We start from the raw sequence: 24,642 nt of genomic DNA, 5'->3' as shown, positions 1-24,642 counted from the left end.
GCATCTCTTTTTCCTCTCTTTCAATGCTAGCCATACAACATCCCTCTCTCAGCATTGGCTGTTCAGTTCTCTCTCCCCTCTCTATGCTGGCCGTACAGCAGTCAGTGCTGGCTGTACACAGCAGCCACACGTGTGGTTGACATCTGATGTTCTTCACTATGACAGTCCTGGCCTTGTCATGGGCAGATTTGGGGCTGCTTTGGAAGAATTTGGGACAGTTTTGAGAGCTCTTTTGGGGTTGATTTGAGGCTCCATTTTAGGTCTGTTTTAGCAGGAGTTCGGGGCTGTTTTTGGCTCCGTACCGAACTGTTTCATGGACTGTTTTATGAGCTGATTCATGGGACTGTTTTAAGACAGTTTTCGGATGGCTTTTGGTGTTGTGTTTTATCTTGGCACTAGATAGATATTTGGGCAAGAGATTTGCTGATGCCCTTGGTTTATTGTAAAAGCTTCTATCTGAATAAAGAAGTTCCTACGGGGGGCCGGCAGTTTCGGCTCAGTGTGGTGTATTTATATTGTTTAGGTTCTTCCGCTGTGTTTTCAAAGTTCTGTCTGGTATTTGAAGTGTTGTTCTATCGCTGCGGTTCCCCAACTGGTTATAGTGGTATCAGAGCATAGGCTTTCTCCGAAGCAAGAGGCTTTCTTCCAACAATGAGAAAGAGAAAAGATCAGAAGTGGGGACTACACTGACAACAATTTTGCTATTGAGCTTATGGAAGCAGTCATGTGTCAAGAGCATGAGCATTAGACAGCTTGGTCTAAGGATTTATAGATTCATAGATTTTATCCTCGAAGTATGGACTTTGCTTTATGTGCTCGTATTCAGCACTTTTTCCATATGGATTATTGTGGAATATAAATCAAGCTAACAAGCAAGCTACATGGAGCTATCTCTCAAGATATCTTATGCATATGCTGACGAGATATTTCTTTTGCGGATATGTCCAAGGACTATGGACAAAGTTTTTGGCATATCTTTGCATGAGGATTTGTACATATACGATGGTTCGACGCATCTATATGGTTATCATTGGCTTAGTGATTCTTTCTTGGGCTTTATATACAGCTCTTTGGCTGCCTTTGTTGGGATAGAGTATCTTTTTGGCTCCATTTTATTCGAGAGGCAATGGATTTCTGAAATTTATCAATATCTCATGAATCGAATATTTTTCTATGCATTTCTATTATCGACCAAAATGCCTGTAAAACTATCTATTGCAGACATATTTATGGAGAACCAAGATCTCTATGCCTATGATTTATTGTTATCTTATGCTATATTGCACTCATGGAAGGGTTGGTGACTCTAGTGAGTATCTACACTCATGGAAGAGTTGGTGACTCTAGTAAGTATCTGACCTCATGGAAGAGTTGGTGACTATGTCCAGTGAGAGGAGTTGGTGACTCTGATTACTCACTATTTGAACTCATGGGATCATGGAAGGGTTGGTTGGACTTATTATTATTTTGGGCATGTATATGTGGACAAGTGGAGGCCCCTAGAGGAAACTTGGGCTACAAGCCTAGGAAAAGCATAAAGTTGATATTTTTGGGCAAGTTCAGCTATTTTGTGCAGAAAGGAAAAGCATAACTATTATAGAGCTGGTAGAATCTATTAAAACAAGGCAGAGGTTGTTTTTTATCATCATGCGCTTGCAGCTCATCTGACCGACTCAGCTCTTCTCCCTCTCTTTCAACGCTAGCCGTACAACATCCCTTTCTTAGCTCTAGCTATACAGTTCTCTCTTTCCTCTGTACGCTGGCCGTACAGCAGTCAATGCTGGTTGTACACACCAACCACACATGGTTGACATCTGATGTTCTTCACTCTCACAGTCTTGGCCTTGTCATGGGCAGATTTGGGGCTGTTTTGGAGGAATCTGGGACAGTTTTGAGAGCTCTTCTGGGGCTGATTTGGGGCTCCGTTTTGGGGCTGTTTTGGCATGGAGTTCGGGGCTGTTTCTCGCTCCGTACCATGTTGTTTCATGGACTCTTTATAAGTTGATTCATGGGACTGTTTTGCGACAGTTTTCGGATGGCTTTTGGTGCTGTGTTTTATCTTTTCACTGGATAGATATCTGGGCAAGAGATTTGCTGATGCTTTGTGGAAAATTTGGTGTTGTATGCACCCACACCTTGGTTTATTGTAAAAGCTTCTATCTAAATAAATAAGTTCCTAGGGGGGGCAGCCGTTCCATCTCAGTGCAATGTGTTTATACTGTTTGTGGTTCTTCCGCTGTGTTTTCAAAGTTCTTTCCAGTATTTGAAGTGTTGGTCTATCGCTCCAGTTTCCCAACAAGTTATAGTGGTATCAGGGCATGGGCTTTCTCGGAAGCAAGAGGCTTTCTTTCGACAATGAGAAAGAGAAAAGATCAGAAATGGGGACTACACTAACCAACAATTTTGCTATTGAGCTTATGGAAGTAGTGGGCTACAAGCCTGGGAAAAGCATAAAGTCAATATTTTTAGGCAAGTTCAGCTATTTTGGGCAGAAAGGAAAAGCACAACTATTATAGAGCTGGTCAACTCTATTAAAGCAAGGCAATGGGTTGTTTTTATTATCATGCACTTGCAGCTCATCTGGCCGACTACAGCTCTTCTCCCTCTCTTTCAACGCTAGCCATACAGCATCCCCCTCGGTACAGTTCTCTCTCCTCTGTACGCTGGCCATACAGCAGTCAGTGCTGACTGTACATAGCAGCCACACATGTGGTTGACATCTGATGTTCTTCACTCTCACAGTCCTGACCTTGTCATAGGCAGATTTGGGGCTGTTGCGTGAAGTTCAGGGCTGTTTTTGGCTTCGTACTGGACTGTTTATGAGCTGATTCATGGGACTGTTTTGAGACAGTTTTCGGATGGCTTTTGCTGCTGTGTTTGATGCTTTGTGGAAAATCCGGTGCTGTATGCACTCGCACCTTGGTTTGTTGTAGAAGATTCTTTCTGAATTTGGCCATTCCGGCTCAATGCCGCGTTTTTATATTGTTTATGGCTCTTCCGTTGTGTTTTCAAAGTTCTGTCTAGTATTTGAAGTGTTGGTCTCTCTCTCCAGTTCCCCAACTGGTTACAGTGAATAAGACCCTCTGTGATAAAAGGCGGCATCATACCAGTTCACCACATCTCCTGCAGAGTATAGTAATATCATCACCAATGTAATCCCAAAACTGCAAGAAGAAGGATGGCGAATCCCATGGGCATTTTTCTTTCGAAAGGGCGTGCAAAGCATGTTTTGGCTGATCCTTCGAAAAGGGGGCATCCAAAGAGGCGCACATATCATCTGTAATAAGCCTAGGCCTATGCTCCCAAACTATCTGTTGTGCAACATCTCTATCCAAAGAGTGGGCCTCTACAGAGAGCAAGGTCTTATAAAAATCTGAGGCAATAATCCTCACCTTATTTGGATCACAATGAAATTCTCCCTAAGAATCTTGCAAGCATCTCAAACTGTCCCTATTGTGCATAGGTCCATGTGCTGAGAAAAATGGTTTGTTGCATCTGCCACCCATCTATGTTCAAAATGCCTGATTAGCATGAAATACACACTCAGTCCGCCTGATTAGCATGAAATACACACTCAGTCCGCCTATCCATGGCCACCTGTAACTCAGCTCTAACAGTGGACAAAAGGTCTGGGATCCAAGAGCACGCAGGATGCTTCTCGTGTTCCCTCTAAAGCGTTGTCAACCTGCGTCTGATAGTTCTCTCTTTGTCTAGAACATCTTCTTTCTTGGCCAAGGCAACAAAAGATAGTGTTGGCTAGTCCTCTCCAGGGCCAAAACAAGCCTCTTCTGAGGGTCAGGATGATCACAAAGCTTCAAAATCTCTCTATAGCATGCTAGACATTGATTGCATAGTGAGCTGCATATGACTTGGATTAGCTTTTCATTTCATTTTTTCTTTCCATGATACTCAAGACATGGACTTGTTGTATACAAATTTGTCTCATATGCGAATCTGGCCTTCTGTAGACGTTAATATATCTTTTCTTTTCTTTCTTTCTTTTCTTTCTAACCTCCAAGGAGGTCTCTGCATCCTGATGGAGAGAGCCTGGGATGCGCACATGCGGTACACCCTTCTAGCTCCCAAGTTCCCTAATGCACAAGACAACTGGGCAATGATCTCATTTGGTAGTACCAGGCAAGACGGCAATAGAGCCTCCTCTATCCAGACCCCAATCATCCACATAAAATCTGTCCAACCGTGCAAAGATGCATCCATACCCACTTCTACGGTTATGCCATGAGAAAGATAAGAAATTAGGCCTCCTCTGGAAATCATACTATGTCCAACAATCCCTGCCATAGAAGGAAAGTATAATCTCTCCCAAGAGGCTCTCTCCAAGGGGTGTGCTCTACCTTCACGGCCACCCTTTTTATCTATGATGGTGCCGTAGAGGGCCACCCTCTCTCCCCGTACATTAGGCGCAAGATACCCAACTTCAATCCATCCTACATAACCATAATCCACTATACTCTAGCAGGTATGATAACACCATGGCCAATAACATGAGGCAAAAGTGATGTTGACACTGAAATGCATACCTCACCTTTGGTCCCTTCTGCATAGGACCAAAAAGTTTGTCTAGAGAGTATCTTAGGAAGCCCCCCTGGACCCTACACATTCCATGAGATAATTCTCATGGTAAAGAGAGGATTTTGATTCCGGACCTGGCCGGAGTCTGGACCCGCCCCTCGTAATGCTGTAGAAGGGGGTGATTCTTGGAGAAAAGTCCAATGTCAGCATGTTCACTCTGTCCTAGACTCTACACAGTGTCTGCATACGTGCGAAATGCATGGGTGCCCTACGGGACACTGTGACATAAATCTTGCTGCACATCCTGCAAGGCCTCGTAAGATGGCAATATGTCATGTGCATCCATACCAAGTGCATCCCGCATATTGTCCATCCCATGCAAGGAGAGCTCAACATAGCCATTCTGCCCTAATGCAACTAGTGACAGATCTAGCATTGGTTAGGTCTACCTGCATCTCCGTACGTTGCTTCAAAGGACCATTAGGTCCCGAAAGCAACACAAAATCCTCAAAGGGCTCACTGTCACGAGACAACACCATAACCCTAGGAACAGCATCAGCCAAGGTAGTGATTGCCTCTGCAACAAAAGTAGGAAAACTTGGGATGTTGGGCACTTGTAGGACCTGTGAGGGCAAAAGAGACCAAAGGACCAAATATATGAAAGATCATAGTAAAACACACAGCATGCAATGGTGATGTGTATATAAAAGATGGAGTCCAGTACAGGAGCTCTATGTGAGACTCCGAATAAGCAGAGAAGGCTGCTATCCCAAAAATGCAAACACCAATCCAGAAGTACACCTGACGTGAGCGCCTAGAAGTAAGCACTGATGTAGGCGCTTTATTGGGCTAATCATCGCTTGATGAAAAACACAGAACTGTGCTTTGTAGGCGACCAGTTCATATGCTTTGTGGGTGACCTCTTTGATATGCTGGGCGACCTGTTTCATATGCTTTGTGGGCGACCTATTTCAGTCCAGCAGGAGGAGGCGAAACACCCTGTGTGGTGTTGTCCACGTTCTGTCCAGCAGGAGGCGGCGAAACACAGTGTGTTGTCCGTGTTCTGTCCAGCAGGAAGCGGCGAAACACTGTGTGTTGTCCGTGATCTGTTCAGCAGGAGGTGGCGATACACTCAATGTGGTGCAATCCACGATGTGTCCAACAGGAGGCGATGAAACGCAGAGGAAAAACACACACTGAGGTGAGGGCGCCAAGTCAACGTGGGTTGATGATTATGGTCGATCAAGGGGGGGCCGGGGGGCTCATATTTATATGAGGTGTTAATCGGTCACAGCAGAGGAGTTGGTTAGAAAAAAAGCGTGGCCCTTTTTGGGCTAGGTTAAATACCCGTTTTGGGTATATTTTCACACACCCCCTCTCAGACCAAAAAGGGATCATGAGAGAAGATGAGGGGAAAGAATAGATTTGGTTGTCGAAGATGAGGATTCCTGTGATTTGAGACCAGAGTATAGGCATCTGGGATTGAGAGGTACTGGAAGAATGCCACAATGCAAGAGGTTTTCACATGCATGAATGCCCATTTTTGGGTTTTCATTCATACATGCGCCCCAAACACAAAAAACAAAATGTTGTGCATAGGGAATGCAGAATGGAAAAAATGCAATGCAATGGGTTTTCACAGGAGCCATGCCCTCGTGGGGTTTTCACTGACTCATGTGCCCGATACAAAAATGGTAAAAGAATATGAAGGGAGAGGAAGATCCCCCTCTCAAAGTGCGGAGGGTGATGGTGGTGGACCGATGCCGATCCGATTGCGAAGATGCTCGAGAATGGGGCGGTTGACGGACTTCGTAAGGATGTCTGCATGGTTGTCTACCGTGGAAATGTACTGGAGTCGGATGGTACCAAGCTCAACCTGTTCCCTAGTAAAGTGAAAATGGGCACCCACATGCTTGGTACAGTTAGAAAAAATAGGGTTGCCAGCAAGGACAATCGCACTCTGAAGGTCGACAAAGATGGTAGAGGCAGTGTCGATGGAGACGCGCATGTTGGAAAGAAGTTGACGAAGATACATAACCTCAGTGGTGGCGTCCGGTATTCGGCCTGTGCTGAAGAGCCTGCAATGGTGTCCTGCTTTTTGCTAGACCAAGAGAAAGGGGTAGATCCGAGGGAGAACAAATAACCACCATGAGAACGTCAGGAATCGAGATCACCAGCCCAATCGGAGTCCATGTAACCGCGCAAGGTGATCCCGCGACTGTAGTGAAGTCCATACAAATCCTGCTAGATAGCAAGCAACCCTAATTGCTAAACTCCAATGTGGCTCCTTGGGAGCATTGAAATACTGACTTAAAATGGATGTGCAATAGGAGATATCAGGATGAAAATTTGTGAGCCAAATAAGTTTCCCAACCACTTGTCGGTAGGCTCGCTCTTCATGTGGAGGTGAGTCCACTTCCTTTGACAGTTTAACAGTGGGATCCAATGGAGTAGCCACGGGGATAGCACCATCAGGAAAGTAGGAAGTAATGAGTTGGAGACAGTATTTATGTTGAGACACGAAAATACCATCAGGATGTTGGATCACCTCCATGCTAAGGAAATATGAGAAGACCGAGATCAGTCATCTCAAAAGTTTGTCTGAGCTGTGCCATGATATCAACCATTTTGGCTTGATGTCAACCTGAAATAATTAGGTCATCGACATACAGTACTAGGTAGCAAACCACCACCTGATCAGTGTGAATATAGAGATTAGGGTCACAGTGAGATGGGTGAAAACCTTGGTTGTGAAAAAATTTGTCGATGCGATGATACCGCGCCCGAGGTGCTTGCTTAAGTCCATAAAGAGCTTTGTGTAAGCGAAAGACTTTGTCCTCAAGACCAGAACCGGAGGTTGGTCAGCGTAGACCTCCTCGTTAAGAATGCCATTTAAAAAGGCACTCTTAACATCCATTTGATAGATTGGCCATTTATGGTGGGCAGCCAGACTGAGTAAAAGACGGATTGTGGTCATTCGAGCAGTGGGTGCAAAAGTATCGTCAAAATCAATGCCTTCTTTTTGGCAAAAGCCTTGCACAACAAGCCGGGCTTTGTATTTGTCCAAGGTACCATCGGCTTTAAATTTGGTGCGGAGATCCATTTGGTTCCAATGACTTTCTTATGATGAGGGTGATCCACAAGGGACCACGTGCCATTACGGTCAATGCATTCAAGTTTGAGTTCCATGGCCTGTTTCTAGGATGGAATTTTAATGGCATCTTTCCACGATGTTGGCTCATCATGTGCCACATAGTCTGCGGAAAAAACAAAGGCAAATGAGGCACGAGGAGCAAGTCTGGTGGATCGGATATCAAAGGGAAGCATGCCAAAAGCACGCATGGTTTGTTGATACCAGCGAGGTAAAGGGTCCCTGGGTGGTTGTCGAAAGGAGGAAGCCTCCTCAAGAGGTGAAGTTGTAGGTAACTGATGGGGTTTGTTTGGCACAGTCTGAGATTCTTGTTCAGTTGGTATGGGTAGCGGAAGGTGAAGTAAGTCTCGCTCATCAAAGACAACGTCTCGACGAACGAAAACTTTGTTTGATCATGGATCAAAAACTTTGTAAGCCTTTGATTCAGAAGAGTAACCCACAAAAATGAGCAACTCACTCCTTGGCTCAAGCTTGCCCCTTGTATCATTTGGAGTGTGAGTATATGCTCGACATCCAAAGACACGGAAATAGGAAACGGTTGGCTTTTCGCCAAAAAATGCCTCAAATGGGGTCCTGTGGGGAACAACAACCGTGGGGCAACGGTTCAAAAGATACACCGCAGTGTTGACCAATTCTGACCAGAGGCGTTCAGGCAGCTCAGCTGCAAAAAGCATGGAGCATGCCATATCCATGACTGTTCGGTTCTTGCGCTCGACCACTCCATTCTGTGAGGGAGAGTTGGTGGAGGTGAGTTGGCGTTGAATGCCATGATCTTGTAAAAACTGAGAAAATTGATGGGAGATAAATTCACCACCATTGTCACCACGAGCAATCCCAATTGAGATGCCCATTTGATTGGTGACTAACCGAACCCATGTGGAAAAGTATTGGAAAGCGTCAAATTTATGCTTTAGGAAATATACCCACATGTATCTTGAATAATCATCAACAATTAGCATGCAGTAGAGAGATCCATTCAAGGAAGGGGTTGGGGATTGGCCACTCAAGTCAAAATGAATCAACCTGAGGATTCTTGAAGCCCGATGAGTAGCGTGTTGTGGGAATGGGGAGCGATGTTGTTTACCCAGTTGACAGGGCTAACAGACATCCTTTGTCAGTTTGAGGCTGGGTATACCTTCAACTAACTTGTCTCGAGATAGCTCATAGAGAGTGGAATAGCGTAGATGACCATAGCGAAAGTGCCATAGTCGTTTAATGTCGGAGGGAGCTTGGGTCACATAGGCTTGAACCCGATGAAACTCTGAGCCAACAGAAGATGGCTCAGTTAGAAAAGTGATATTCAGCAACTTTGACGGTCAGGTCATCCCCTTCTTTGATAGAGAAAATTTGAATTTGATGCTCAAGATCAAAGCGACACGTACGATCACGTGCGGCATATCTCTCTGCAAGGTGTGCCCATCTGTCAGAGACATAGGGGAACTGCTAGAGTTGTGAATGGAACTCGGGCAAGAGGCCTTGCATGAGCTCCACTATAGCAGTGGCATTTCTAGCTTCCCAATCGCTGATGACTTCAGGAGGTACTAGAGAAGGGTGGGGTTTTGGTTCAAGGCCCTTTACTAGGTTCTAGGAACCTTGGGAAGTGAAAACTTGTTCCATAAGATTAGCCCACGTTGTATAATTAGACCCGTTAAAACGAGTCTTTTCTGTGAAAGCATTTCTGGACATAGAAACATGAAAGGAAGATGGTGGGGGAGTCCAGGAAGGCTAGTGTCCATATCCAGAGTGTAAGTGATGAGGAGAGAAACCAGACAGTCCACCAAGACCAGGAATGGATGGAGGACCTGTCGAGGGTGCTCCATAAGATGGAATCAAGTTTTGGGTACTCAGTATAGGTGGAATAACAGGTTGAGGGACAAAACCTGGAAACTGCACATAATTGGAAAAAACACCAGTGCCAGAGATGGGTTGGTAAACCACCTAATACCCTGGAATGCTGGGTGGGACCGCAGTGCCAGAGGGTGTAGTGTTAAAAGATAACTGGGATGGGTAGAAACTATACGCAGGACCCAAAAGAGGTGCAGGTAGTGATGACTACATGCCAACACTAGTAGCAAGAGGTATGAGTTGGGAGGGAGGGTTTTGTGCTTAAATTTGGGCAGTATTCCATAACACATTAGGAGTAGGAACAGAAAGTGAACCAAAGGAGAAAACACTGTTACCTCCTTGAACTCCAGAACTCGGAGAGTGAATTATACTCCTAGACCCTCCTCTATTTGGGTTCACAAAATGCCAGGGATCGAGGGTAGTTGATGGTACCGTTTGTTGAACCTGTGCCACAAAAGAAGATACCCATGTAGAGTTAGGAACATACGTACTAATAGGCACAAACGAACCTAACGCGGTCACCGACAGGGATGATGATGGATCTCCGAACGATCGAGGAGGTACGTGTCCTGTGTCCTTCCTGAGAAAAAGTCCCATACCGAAGTCCAGTTTGTCGGCTAGAATGAGAAGTAGAGCTCTCCAGTTGAGGCTGAATACATGGGTCCAATACTGGCACACTGGCTGTGGGCATGTATCCTCCTCTGGAAGTAACGGCTGAAAAGCTCGGAGAAGAAAAACCATATGCCAAGGGTGCAGAGGGTGACTGGGTAAAAGTAAGCTGGTCGTCTCCCAGTGAAAGACCTCGAACAAGCTCTCCAATGAATGGGAAGTTCCATCCTCCGTGTGATCTATATCAGAATAAGGGGAGTCAGTATTTGGTATGAAGAGCTGATCCTCCGGAATCGAGGGTAGACGATCCATGGTGTGTACTTTCGAGGTCTTCAATCCCTTTGCTCATGATTGCTCTGATACCATGTGAGGGCAAAAGAGACCAAAAGGACCAAATATATGAAAGATCAGAGTAAAACACACAGCATGCAATGGTGATGTGTATATAAAAGATGGAGTCCAGTACAGGAGCTCTATGTGAGACTCCGAATAAGCAGAGAAGGCTGCTATCCCAAAAATGCAGAAGCCAATCCAGAAGCACACCTGATGTGAGCGCCTAGAAGTAAGCACTGATGTAGGCGCTTTGTTGCGCTAATCACTGCTTGATGAAAAACGCAGAACTGTGCTTTGTAGGCGACCAGTTCATATGCTTTGTGGGCGACCTGTTTCAGTCCAGCAGCAGGAGGCGAAACACCCTGTGGTGCTGTCCGCGTTCTGTCCAACAGGAGGCGGCGAAACACAGTGTGTGATGTCCGTGTTCTGTCCAGCAGGAGGCGGCGAAACACAGTGTGTGCTGTCCGTGATCTGTTCAGCAGGAGGTGGCCATACACTCAGTGTGGTGCAGTCCACGATGTGTCCAGCAGGAGGCGATGAAATGCAGAGGAAAAACGCACACTAAGGTGAGGGCGCCAAGTCAACGTGGGTTGATGATTATGGTCGATCAAGGGGGGGGCTCATATTTATATGAGGTGTTGGTCGGTCAACAGAGGAGTCGGCTAAAAAAAAAGCGTGGCCCTTTTTGGGCTGGGTTAAATACCCGTTTTGGGTATATTTTCACACAGGACCAACCCAAAGGTTGCCCCAATGGCCTCCAACGATGGCCAATAAGCATGAGAAAGACCTAGGAATCTGATTGTGATAGGGTAACGGTTCCGCTCTTCTTTGTTAAGGTCGAAGTAGCTAGTGTACGGTAGGAAGAAAACCTTCTTGGGCCCAAAGGGAAGGGGCTGCCCTTGAGCAGTTCTGAGGCTGCCTCCTCTACACCAAAGTCTACTTGGAAGAATCCTCTCCCAAGTAGCCTCACATCGTTAAAGTGGAGTGCGGAGTCGGAAGGCAACGCTACTAGTACCCAATCAAGGGCCTAGATATGGGAGGGGTGAGAGCCAAAGATTTTTCCAATGAAGTCTTTCTCAATTTCAGCAAAGAGGGTCTCAAACTCGTCTTGGTTGGTTCACCCGGCCGGAGGGGGTTGATTAGCCATGATGCTAATGGGAACGAAAGGCCGACTTGAAACCTGGTTAAAGAATATTCCATAATTGAACAAGGCGGAGAAGGGCAATGAAGAGAAGGGAGGTGGGGGGAGGGGGGGTGGCAAGAAGGGCAGGAAATGGCAGCAAAGAGGACGGGGGCAGAAGAGGAGGCCAGGCAACGCGGGCAATAGGGGAAAGCGGGGGCAGCAAGAAAACGGGTAGCAGGGAAGCGGAGGCAGCAGGGAGGGAGGAGGCAAGGGCAACTAAACCGGGGGGAGGGGGGGGGAGGGGGTGGGGTGGGGTGGGGCAGGGGAGATGGCGGAAGGCTGGAAATCTGGAGTTTAGATAGAGCTCGAATAGGGTGTCGGGCCACTAATAATTATGTATAAATAATAACTCAACTAATGAGATGGCGGAAGGCTGGAAAACTGGAGTTTAGATAGAGCTCGAATAGGGTGTCGGGCCACTAATAATTATGTATAAATAATTACTCAACTAATGAGAGAGAAACAGCGGGCAGCAGGTGGAAAGTGCTCAGGTGCATGGAGGGAGGGTTGCGCAGCAGTACGGGGAGCTGTTGAGATCGGATTTGTATGCCACATAAGTTTTGGAATTCGGCAGTGTTGATTTCGGCACATGTAACTGAAAGATACCCTACAAAAGCTTTGCATCACTCCATTTGAAGCTTGGTATGGTAGGAAGCCAATGGTTGACTATAAGTGCGCCTTTCGTTCCACGGCATGTGCACTTGTTCCTGCAGAGATGAGGACCACACTTGATAACAAAGCTGTCAAATGTATTTTTGTGAGATACAACATTGAGACCAAGGGTTACAGATTATACAACCTGTCTACTCACAAAAATGTTATCTTTAATGAAAAACAACTTCCGTATCTCTACTTGAGACATGGAAGATGTTGCTCGCACAGAGGACATGTTTAATGGTGGTTTGCCTTTGGAATACACTGAAATTTTGGATCAGCCAGCTGCTTTTCAGAAAATACCTCGTGATATTCTTTGGATGAGCCCGACATGCCTCAAGATTTTGAGGATGTTAAAAGGGAAGAAAAGGAAGCAATTCAAGAGGCTAGGACAGTAAAGAGTACACAAAATGTGGTGTATACAAGAGGACACTCACAAGAAGTAGGATCTTTCACAACACAAAACTTTAGAACTCAAATTGCACAATAATACCTTGTCTATTGTCCAACTCAGGACAACGTGGCAGTAATCTTCACAAACGAGCCTCCCAGAGACAAGTTTGAAGCTTTTCGAAAGTTTGTGATCTGATCCTTACATTCTCATTTCCATTATGGGGGGAATTGTGACATATCTGTTAAAATTTCCATTACAAGGGGGATTGTGGCATCTATGTCACTGGAAATGCATATTTAGGTATTTACTATTAGTATTAGTTTGGTGACATGTCCGCTAGCAATAAGTGTCACAATATAGAATATGGTTCACAGCTTATAACATGACCACTGGATCACATGCCACGCCATGATGTTATTTTATCTGGGTGATAGTTAGGGCTATATACAACCTCTCATGAGTTCACAAAATCACTAATGAGGGTTACCACCCTTCCATGAGTTCATAGAATCACTGACCAAGGTAACCACCCTTCCATGAGTCAGTCCATCATGGTCACAATTGGTGTAGACATAAGTTCCCTACCAACGAGATGTTAGTCCACATGACCCTTGGCGTAGACATTAAGTCCCTGCCAACAAGACGCCACATCCACTCTACCACATGCACTCCATGTCGGTACTCAGAGCGCACACTTTGGAGGAGAGGTGGGCTCAAGTTCACTCTACCATTTGCACTCTGTGTTGGTACTCTGACCACACACCTTGGAGGAGAGGTGGACTCAAGTTCACTCTACCACTTGCACTCCGTGGTGGTATGCTGAGCAGAGACCTTGAAGGAGAGGTGGGCTCAAGTGTATAACATAAGAGAAGAATGAGTGACAAGCATAGATATCCTAGTGTTCCATAAACATTTCTGCTATACAAATAGTTTTACTAGTATTTCGGCCGCCAATAGTTTTACAAGCATTTCGGCCGCTAATAGTTTTACAGGCATTTCAGCTAGTAGAAATCCATAGGAAAATTCTCGATCCATGAGTTCCATAAGCTGAATGCATCCAAAATAAAGGGAACCAAAAACATACTCCATCCCAATAAAGGGAACCATAGAGTTGTATATAAAGCCCAAGAATCACTAGCAAATAATAACCATATGGATGTGCCAAACCATCAAATATGTAAATCCTCCAACAAAGATATGCAGTTTAGTCCATTGTCCTTGGACATATCCATATGAAAACCACATAAACCAAGCTTTTCAACCATTAACACTGTTTACCTGAAACATATGGTACGATATGCCCATTTCTAGCCGTTGGAGCTGCCCGTTTGCGACCGTTTCCTGCACCGTTTTATGGGCTGTGCTCTGGCCATTTTTTGCTTGCCTTGTGACACGTGTTGCTTGCCTTGGGCCCTTGTGACATGTGTTTTGCTATGCCATGGGCCATGGCCCATACTTATAAAATGCCCACCCCCTAAGCTTCCCTCAAGGCTCTCATTGCTCAAGTGACTATCAAGCCCCCTCTCTCTCTCTCTCTCTCTCTTCGAGAACATCGCCCTCCCACACCTATCACCTGCCCGGACACATGGCACTCCTATGCACGCTGGATTTCCACCCTCTTGGTCCACCAACACCATCACCCCCATCCTGAAAGCCGGAGATCCACTTGATCCTAATAACTACAGGACGATCATGATTGGCCACACATTGGCCAAACTCTATGGATCAGTGCTAGAGGCCGAGCTCAGTTCATTTGCAGAGAGCCAGGGATGCAGAGCCTCAGCACAAGCTGGGTTTCGGAGGAGCTACTCTACCCTTGACCACATCTTCACCCTCCGTGCCATCATCCAGGAGGGTAGAGCACGACACCAGAGGATTCACTGCTGCTTTGTGGATTTCCGCAAAGCTTTTGATACTGTACCCCGAGCCCGCCTTTTACACCGTCTACAGGAGATCGGAGTCCCATCTGACATGGTTTGGAGCATCATCACCCTTTATGAGTCCGTCACCGGACGAGTGAGAGCCCCAGGAGGTACATCACAAGAGATTTCCTTCGCTATTAGAGTGAATCAGGGCTGCCCTCTATCACCCACTCTTTTCGGCCTCTACATTGATGAGATCTCGAGCTTCATTGATGGATTAGGCGGGGCTTGTCCCACACTGGCAGGCATATTGATCCCCATACTACTTTATGCAGATGACATCGTCCTCCTCTCAGACTCAGCCGAAGGGCTTCAAAGACAGTTGGATGCCTTACATGACTTTCGAACTCAACGGGACCTCTCTGTTAACCTTGGTAAAACCAAGGTAATGGTTTTCAATACCTCTCGCCCCGTCACATCCAGATTGAGCTTCACATATAGAGGGGATCCTATGGAGATTGTCTCATCCTATGTCTACCTTGGTGTCACTTTCAGTGGCCCACGCTTTACCATGCTTCCCGCAACACATGCCAGAGTGACACAGGGATATGCAGCCTTGAGCTTACTTGAGCGACAGTGCTTCCAGGCACATTTCCAGGAGCCCAAGACGAAGGGCTAGCTTTTTGACACCCTCGTCACACCAGTCTTGATGTATGGAGCAGCTTTCTGGGGGCCAGATTTATCCGATGAGGATTGGCAGCGAGTTGGGAGGCCCCAGGTCATGATGTTCTCCCGTATGATCCGCAGCAAACCATCAGTCCCACACCAGATTATCCAAGCAGAGTTTGCTGCAGCCCCGATGGTAGTGGAGGCACTCTTCCAGACAGTCACATACCTCCATCACATCAGTCACATGGATCCCCACAGGTACCCGAGGCTTGCCCTAGAGTCCTCCAAACAGCTAGCACTTGAGGGGCACTCTGGAGTATGGTATGCACTAGTTTCCACTTGGTTCTCAGTATATGGGCTCTGCATGGACCGCCGACCCCCCCTTCAGTACAGTTTGGACTCCCCTTTTCTCCAGTTGTCTCAAGAGGATACCAACCGGGTTATCCGATCAGATCTTCTTAGCCTCTACACACATTGCACATGGATCACACCCCCGGAGCTCCCGACGAAGATGCACTTTTATAGAGACCACTTCCTCACACACACTGAGGATGGATTCATCCAGCAGCCGGGCTACTTGAGTGTTCACATGTCCCATGCCATGCGGATTGCGATTGGCCAGATACGGGTTTCCACCACCTCAGAGTGGAGACAGGTAGAGCTGAGTGCATCTCCAGAGCCGGGAAGCTCATACGGACACCCAGAGAGGAGAGGATTTGCCAACTATGCCACACAGAGGTTGAGACGGAGGAGCATTACATATGCCGCTGCCCAGTATAGTATGAGATTCGGTCCACTCTCCAAGATCATTGACTTCCAGGACCAACGTTGCCTGGGCCTCTTCCTGCTTGAGCTCCGCAAACACAGGGACACCTTCTTGAGACACATGCCCCAGCCACCCCGCCCCCCCTCCCTCGGCAGCCAACCATCACCAGTTTCTTCCGGACCCAGGAGGTGGAGAACACCGACATAGTGGATCTTGTGGACCCTCCACGAGCTGCTCTATACCTACCTCGCCCGAGAGGAGTTACCTCGGACCGAGCCTCTGCACTCCAGCGTGCCCGACGCCCTCGACCCCCCCGTCGACCACGATCACCTCATCAGCTCCGCCATTGAGCTACCTTTCCACGTGACGTAGCTGAGGGAGACCTCTCGGCCATACTCGTCAGCCCCATGCTTGACATTTTGGAGAGTGGTATACCATCTACTGAGAGGTGATGTTGCTCCCATGTTTTTATGTTCTTAGTATTCCATGATGAGTTTCCATGGACAGTTTTGTATCACCCTAGTAAGATAGCTATATTTATGTTTTCTTTCTGTTTTATTTTCCATTCCATGATGAGATATGCCATGGACATTATTGTATCACTTTGGTCTCATAGGCCCATTGGGTCTTTAGTAGACGCTTAATATATCTTTCTTTCTTTCTCTCTCAACTCTCAACTTTCAAGCCACTCTCTCCCGTGGGCCGTCTCTCAAGCCTCTCTCTCTCAAGCCTTTAGGCTCTCTCTCTCTCAAGAGTCAAGCCTCAAGGACTCAAGCCTCACTCTCTCATTTTCTCAAGCCTCTCTCTCTCTCAAGCCTATCCATCTCTTGAATCTTCTAACTTCTCTCTCTATTACAATGACGAGGGAGAAGAATGAATCCTTCAATGTGAATGCTATCCGTGTAGAGAAAGCCGATGGAAAGTCCAAGTCATATAGGTGGACTTGTAAGTATTGTGGCAAACAATACACAAGTGGAGTTACTAGGCTTCTCCAACATCTCGGAAAGGTGGGGGGCAAGTTGCGCCATGCAAGGAAGTCCTTGCTATATCTGATGAGATCTTCAACAAGATCAAGGGTGGATTGGGTGCTCACCGTGATAGTGGTAGAAGCTCAAGGGCGGATGATGAGGTCATTTCCCCGCTTTGTGATACATCCTCCCCCGTTGCCTCTATCGTTGCCGCCTCCACCTCCTCAAAGAGACAAAGGCTTGAGTCTCCCATGAGGCAAGCCACTCTAGCCCAAGCCACCGGGGGGTTCTCTTCTTCTCTATCACATCTCCAAGAATGGCAACGGTTAGCGGATATAGAGATTGCACGCACCATTATTGAGTGCAATCTTTCATTCCATGTGCTCAAGGTAGATCAATGGAAATCAATGGTGAAATCCATTGCAAATGTGGGCCCATGTGAAGGATGGACCCGCGTCTCCTATCATGACATGCACACGAAGAGGCTTGTGGATGAGGGAGAGAATCGATAGCTCTCTCAATCCGGTGCGGGCGGCATGGTCCAAGTATGGGTGTAGCATCCTCTCCAACGGATGGAGTGACCGGAAGAAGAGAGGCATCATCAATATACTTGTCTCTTGCCCTCTTGGCACATACTTTGTGTGGGATGTGGATTCCAGAAAGGCAGGGAGGAAAACATCGGGTGCATTCATATATTGCCATATTAAGCAAGCCATCATGGAGGTAAGTTTCAAATTGCACTCAAGTCTTTAAAGTTTAAAGTTTAGGCTTTAGTATATGTGATATGTGGCTATGTCATGACTCAAGTCTCATACCGCATACGCTCATTGCATCCATTCATGTGCATTGTGACATGTAGGTCGGATCGGAAAACGTGGTGAAAGTCATCACCGACAACGCTTCAAATTGCCGTCGGATGGGAAAATTGCTCGAGGAGAACTATCCCTCCATAGTATGGGCGCCTTGTGCCTCCCATTGCATTGACTTGCTCATGGAGGATATGGGCAAGTTAGTGTGGATAAAGGAAGTAATGACCGAAGCTATCTCTATTGTCACCTTCTTCACCACAAAGATGAAAGTGCTTGCCATGTTTCGTGAACATAGCAAGTTGGAATTGAAGAAGCCTTCATCTACACGCTTCGCCTACATGTGGCTCCTCTTGGAGCGCCTCCACAATGTGAAATCCTCCCTTCGCCGAACAGTGGTCTCCACAATGTGGAATGAGTGGGATGAGCGAAGCCATGCAACGGCTTTGTCTAAAGGAGGAGTTTTGGCAGTCGGTCCGCACTATTGTCATTGCGGTCACGCCCTTCTATAGGGTATTTCGGATGACCGACATGGAGGGAGCCACCATGGGCCTTCTCGTTCACTTCATGAGAGCAACCATAGCAGAGTTGCACGCTTCTCCTTCCATTGACGAGGAGAAGCGCGATGGTATGTTGGCCATTGTGGAGAAGAGATGGAAGTGGATGCGAAGACCTATCCATGGTCTTGCCGCATTATTGCATCCAGCTTACAAATCACCCGCCCTCTTCACCAACGTGGAGCTACTTGAAGCCCAAGATGCTTACTTGCCCAAAGCATTGCCGGAGGATCGCCATAGAAAGTTCCTCGAGGAGCTCATAAGCTACAATGACCAAAGGGAAGGAGCCGCGTTTGCATCTACTACTTGTTGGAAGAGGAAATCCCTTGTGAAGCCCCTCTTTTGGTGGGAGACATTTGGGTATGCGCTCTCAAGCCTCCAAAAGGTGGCTTTGAGAATCCTAGCTCAGGATTGCTCTTCGGGGGCATGTGAGAGGAACTGGAGTTCCTACTCACTTGTACACACGAAGTTACGCAATTGCTTGAGCACGCAACAGTTAGAGCAACTAGTGTATTGTCGCGCTAACTTGCGCATGGTGCGCGCAATGCAAAAGATGGGATCGGCGAGAGACAGGTATAAGTTACAACTTATAAGTTATAAGCATTCAAATTTCAAACTTCAATGTTTATTGAAATTTGAAACTAAATTCTAATACATTGCTTGCCACTTGATCATTGTACAATGTAGGTGAATGTGGATGCATTCAAGCTCAGTGGCCGAGGAGTGCAAGTAGGAAGCCGTGGATGCACGATTCGTGGTGCTTCCAAGGACATAGTGCATACCTATGTTCGGCGTGGTTCGGGTAGCTCCACACTCGCTCTTGCAGATGAGGATGCTAACTTTGGCTTCTCACATGAGCTTAGAGAGTCCAAGTTCGATGAGGGCAACCTTCTTAGCGATGGCGACTTCGGCGAGGCCACTGATGTGTCCTCTTCTCATGAGGATGATTTCAGCAAGAGCTCTGATAGTGATGCCTTTGTCTAGTCTCTCCTTGGGCCTTGGCTCTCTTTTTGTACTCACTTTTTTGTACTCGCGCCTAGCACGCATGATCGCATCGCACCTCTATGCTTTATGTACTTTTGTTTGTCACTTCAAACTTGTTTTTAATGAAATTTTGGTTTGAAACAACTTCTCTAGACTGTACCCTTCCAAATTGAAAATGTCTATGTTTGTAGGTGGTCTTTAATTAAAAAACCGTATTTTATCGTACGGTATCCAAAATTTTCATATCGTACCGAAAATTCCTGTATGGTATCGTATTTTCGTACCGTGACAACTATGACACCTACAGTAAATTGCCAAAAAGAAACAGCTTTGCAAAATTCAAAGTATACTAAGCTATTCTTTGCCAAGTTCGTCATGGAGTCAAAAGAAATATCTCCTCACCATATTCATAAGATATCTTGAGATCAGGGTTAGTTCCGTACGTCGTACGACTGAAACCGTACATACCTGCCGTACCGTACGGATTCGTACGAAACCGTACGATTTTTTTTTTATTTTTTATTTTTTATTTTTTTTGTTTTTTGTTGTTGTTGTTGTTGTTGTTACATGGAGCAATTTCAGTCTTCTAAAGAGCCATTCATCGCCCTTTGCAGCCTATAGGGAGCTGTTTGTCAGGAGCGTGTGCACTTGCCATTGCCATATTAGGCAAGCGATCATATTGCCTGATGAGGAGGAGGAGGCAATCTTCATGGAGCTCTATAGTGAGCTTGTGGCAGCAGATACTCGCAACACCAGGAGTCAGCATGGACGGGGCCGAGCAGTTGGAGTTCATAGGCCTCCGCCTTTGGCATCGGCAAAGGGTGGCCTTCGCACATATGTGAGACGGGGATCCTCGAGCTCCAATCCCCGCCTTCATGATGATATTCCATTGCCCCCTCATGATGATACCCCACTGCCTAGAGAGCCCTCGTTTGATGATGATGGCAACCTACTTAGCGAGAATGATCCCCAGAGTGTCTCGTCCACCTTCGAAGAGTCCTCTTCAGAGAACTCTCTTGATGGACACTCTAGTAGTGATCATGTTGATGATCATGCAGATGTTGGTGATGATGTAGACTTTTGATATGTTATAGCTCTCTAGGCATTGGGCATCTATCTCCTTCTAGCCCATCGATGATGTATTGTAGTATGTAGTATCATGTATGTACGCATGTTGGCGGTCGCCCATGCCATGAGTTTTTGGCCTATCCTTTTGTAGCAATTTTGTACTCTAATGGCATGATGACATTATGTTCATGGTTCTACTATTTTGTAGCTTCTTGTCTACAATTTTTAAGTTTAGGAAGTATTTTTTTTAAAAAACGTACTAATATCGTACCGTACCTCAAAAAATTTTAAGGTACCAATTAGTACCGTATTTTATCGTACCGTACTGTATCGTACCTTTCGTACTAACTAACCATGCCTGAGATATATCTCCATATAGCTTTCCTGTAAGCTTGATTTATAATCCACAATATCCATATGGAAAGAGTGCAAAACATGGGCACATAAAGCTAACTCCATACTTCTAGGAAAATTTCTGTGAATCCATAAATCCTTAACCTAAGCTGTCTACTGCTCATGCTCTTGACATATGACTGCTTCCTTAAGTGAATAGGTTGGCCATGCTCAATAGCAAGTCATGGCCAATGTGGTCCCCACTTGAGATCTTTGCTCTTCCTCACTGATAAATGAAAACCTCCGCTTCCGAGAAAACATATGCTGAAATAATGTTTTCATATCATACCCCAGTAAAGCTGATCTATCCATGAGGTACATGTATGTGAAAACTAAACCAATCTCCGGGTCCTTCCAAGATCTTTACTCTTCTCCAATCAACCAGAGAAGCTGATCTATCCATGTATCTGATCCAAGGCAGTCCTCTGTTCAGTCTGTTCTATGCGATAGAGTCCAGGGAACAACTCAACACTATATGGCCAGTGTAGAGAGAGAGAAGCACAACTGTACGACTAGCTTGGGAGAGCAAACTGCAGGGAGAGGACTCACAGCTGTAGGCTAGCTGTTGTACGGTTAGTTCTGTTGTCAGCAGCCTAAGGACAACCAGCAGAAGAGAAAGCAGCGCTGCTTCTGTACGGCTTGCTCCTTACGAGGAGGGCTGCTGTACGGCCTGCACCTCCGGAGCAGCCAGTCAAAAGAGAAAAAAAAAATACACACTGCTGCTGCTGCCAACCTGTACACGACCAGCAAAAACAGTAGCACACAGCTGTCAGCCAGATCAAAGGGAGGAGAAGAAAGAGAAAGAGAAACAGCCACTGCCGACCTGTGTACTTGTGCGCGTTTCCCAAAAAGAACAGCCCCACCTGCTTTTAACGATTCAGCCCATGCGTTTTTGAGTCGGCTAGCTCTAAATATATGGTCCATGCTTTCCCTTTTTGCCAAAACTGGCCTCGATTGCTTAAAATATCCCCTTTTTGCCAAAAGTGGCCTTGCTTGCTTAAAATATCCCCTTTTTAACTTTGTTTAATCAGTGCCTCTATAAATGAAAGAACTTGGCCATTTTTAGTGTCCCTGCTATTAAAGATATCCCTCAAAGGTAGATGCCTAGCTTTTACTAACCTTGTGGACCACAAACTGGCCCACATGTCCATGTAGGGTGCCCATAAAGCTTTTTATGATACCCGAAACCCATAAAAGCTCTTGTCAAGTGCCCAGGCTTCAATGCTTTTATCCTTGAGCTTAACCCTTCTTCTATGGAAAATCCCCGTTCACACCTTAGTTCCGTTTTGTGTGTGGTAAAGGAACCAAATGGTGACATCCCCTCTGTCTTACAATCCCCGTTCTCACCTTGGTTCCGTCTTGTGTGTGGGCTTCCCCCAAAATACTGATCAAAGGTGGTAAAGGGACCAAATGTCACTCCTTGAGCTTAACCCTTCTTCTATGGAAAATCCCCGTTCACACCTTAGTTCCGTTTTGTGTGTCAGCTTCCCCCAAAACACTGATCAGAGGTGGTAAAGGAACCAAATGGTGACATCCCCTCTATCTTACAATCCCCGTTCTCACCTTGGTTCCGTCTTGTGTGTGGGCTTCCCCCAAAACACTGATCAGAGGTGGTAAAGGGACCAAATGGTGACACCCCCTCTGCCTTACAAGCAGTTTTCCTCAACTGTATAGGTCTGGTATCACCACCATACTGTTCAAATGTAGCAGACCACCATACTGTTCAAATGTAGCAGATCCACTGCCTATCTGTAGTATCCAACCACAACCATACAAAAGAGCACTTCCACCAAAAGCTTCTATAGCCAACACGCACCTTTATACTGGGAAATGTCCAGACTGGTGACACATGGTATAGTACGTTGCTTGAGATAAAGTATGAAAAATACATTAAATACTTCTTATGCTTGATCAATAAATAAAAGTATTAAGAATATATATCTTTCACTAAACAAATAACCAGATTTTAGCACTTCAAAGTTAACCCCGATTCCAAACGATTTCTTGCACTCAGTAGACATGTACATTGTATTCAGGGTTATGGATTGAGTCATTGACATTATTTAGCTATGTGACATGTCTATTTTTAACTCTATAGTTGCTACTAAGTTTTCATGTAACCTAGGGTTTTGACATTTTTGCTATAAACATCTCGTAATGTCAAGTTCGTTAGCGCTAAGCAAAGCCAACAGAAGAAACAAAAAACACATGGAGGAAAAAACCTCTCCTAAAGAGAATAAAAAGTGCCCCGGTCGACCTATGGTGAAAAAGCATGCTGATCACTCACCAGCATCTACACCTGACAATGTGGATGAATCAGATGGCACATCAGTGAGCACATTCCCATCCGAATCATACTCGGGCTCTACGATGGAAAGTATGCCTCTAAAAAGGTCATCATGATCTGTAGATGCCCCAATCCCTGTGTAGGAGAATCCACTTCCTCTCAATCTGTGATTGTTGTGGATGTCTCGGCATGGTCTATGACAAATCCTCTTCCTCCTCGTCCTCGTCGAGTTCCACGCTTGGTAGCTCCTCTGCCACATGCACGGGGTTGGACCACCCAACCCTAGCATGGAGTACCCTCAACAGGCTGAATATCATAAGCCCTAGATCAAGCCCGTGTAAGCATCCGAACGATGCTGTCAAGCTCTCTATGAAGCATCCGGAAGATCTCCTCCTGCTCGTCTCTCACCCTCGCTTGCAGCTCACCTTCTGTAGTAATATGTTCCAATGCTAGAGGATCCACCTAACAAGAAGAGACAAGACAAAGAGAACTCAGAAGCAGATTCGTGATATACAAGATGATACAATCTAGATCACAAGTGACAAATGTGAGCTTGAGCCTTGCAAGGATCATAGCTACCTGCATTGGATGGTCGAGTTTCTTGAGGTTCCGCACAAGATAGAGATTTGCTCAGCAATAGACTAAGCGCTCCATCTGACGTTTACTCAATTGATTGCGTATTTTTGTATGAATCAAGGAGTACGCACTCCAATTGCGCTCACAAACACCAGCTAAACAATCCTACAAAAAGTTTTACAGTAATACACATGAGTCATGACTTGCAAGGATCGTGCCGTTGTCGCATATGTCACATATGGCAAATGTCAAGTACCCGAGAGAGGACACGAATGGCCACTTGTTGGGGATTAACCACGTTGTATTCATAGGTGAGCCACCAATCACCTGGAACCTTGGTCTCCTCTTCCTGCATAGAGGAGGTTCTACTAAAAGACACCCCCAAGCTATGAATGTAGCTCACCATCTCCTTGATAATGACCACATGCTCCTCTACGGGATAGGCCACCTCTAGGTAGTGGTCTCGCAGCGTCAAAAGGTGTGGATTGTTGGTGACATCATCCTTGCAGTACAAGGGATGAAGCAAGGAGGCAGCTATCCCATGAATAGGGCAGCACATCCATGCCCATCGTGTCTCTATGATAAGAGAGATCTCCTGAATTCTAGAGATCAAATAACAAAGATCATAAGGTGGCATCATGGATGATGGCTTGAAACAACATGGAGAGAGCAAAGATTTCACAAAGGTTAAGTGTAGCTACTTGTCAGCCGATATGACTCTAGATTGCTCGATCTCTAGCTACACCTTCCTAAACTTATGATAGAGAAGGCCCATGGTAGATCCCTCCATGTCTCTCATGCGCAAGAGGAAGAAAAGTGGCTTCAGCGGCCTCAAAATGTTCTCCATCTCATCCCAAAACATCTCATCCAAGATCTTGTGCTGGGTGTATTTTATCAAGTTTGTCATCCATGATCTTTCATTCTTTTCCATAGATCAGCTATCCCATGAATAGGGCAGCACATCCATGCCCATCGTGTCTCTATGATAAGAGAGATCTCCTGAA

The 24,642-nt window shown here is 46.0% G+C and overlaps 1 protein-coding gene across 2 annotated transcripts in view; it reads right to left on the bottom strand.

Moving 5' to 3' along the window:
• Positions 1-24,642, bottom strand: part of LOC147615379 (uncharacterized) — a 102,350-nt gene that overhangs the window by 29,840 nt on the left and 47,868 nt on the right. The window contains exons 1-2 of one of the 2 annotated variants that reach the window (XM_086779468.1): positions 23,642-24,385; positions 23,063-23,524 (exon numbers count right to left, since the gene is read on the bottom strand). The exons of the other annotated variant lie outside the window; for it this stretch is intronic. Coding sequence (XP_086635594.1) covers positions 23,063-23,351 — 289 coding nt within the window. The 5' untranslated portion in view covers positions 23,352-23,524; positions 23,642-24,385. Of the gene's footprint in view, positions 1-23,062; positions 23,525-23,641; positions 24,386-24,642 lie in introns of those variants that run through there. 2 annotated transcript variants of the gene reach the window in all.

This window comes from Cibotium barometz, chromosome 40 (genome assembly GCF_041138505.1).
Source record: "Cibotium barometz isolate CiBa-2024 chromosome 40, ASM4113850v1, whole genome shotgun sequence".
NCBI classification, from domain to species: Eukaryota; Viridiplantae; Streptophyta; class Polypodiopsida; order Cyatheales; family Cibotiaceae; genus Cibotium; species Cibotium barometz.
Note: the sequence above shows the minus strand (reverse complement) of the source record. Positions and strands in the feature narration are given on the sequence as shown.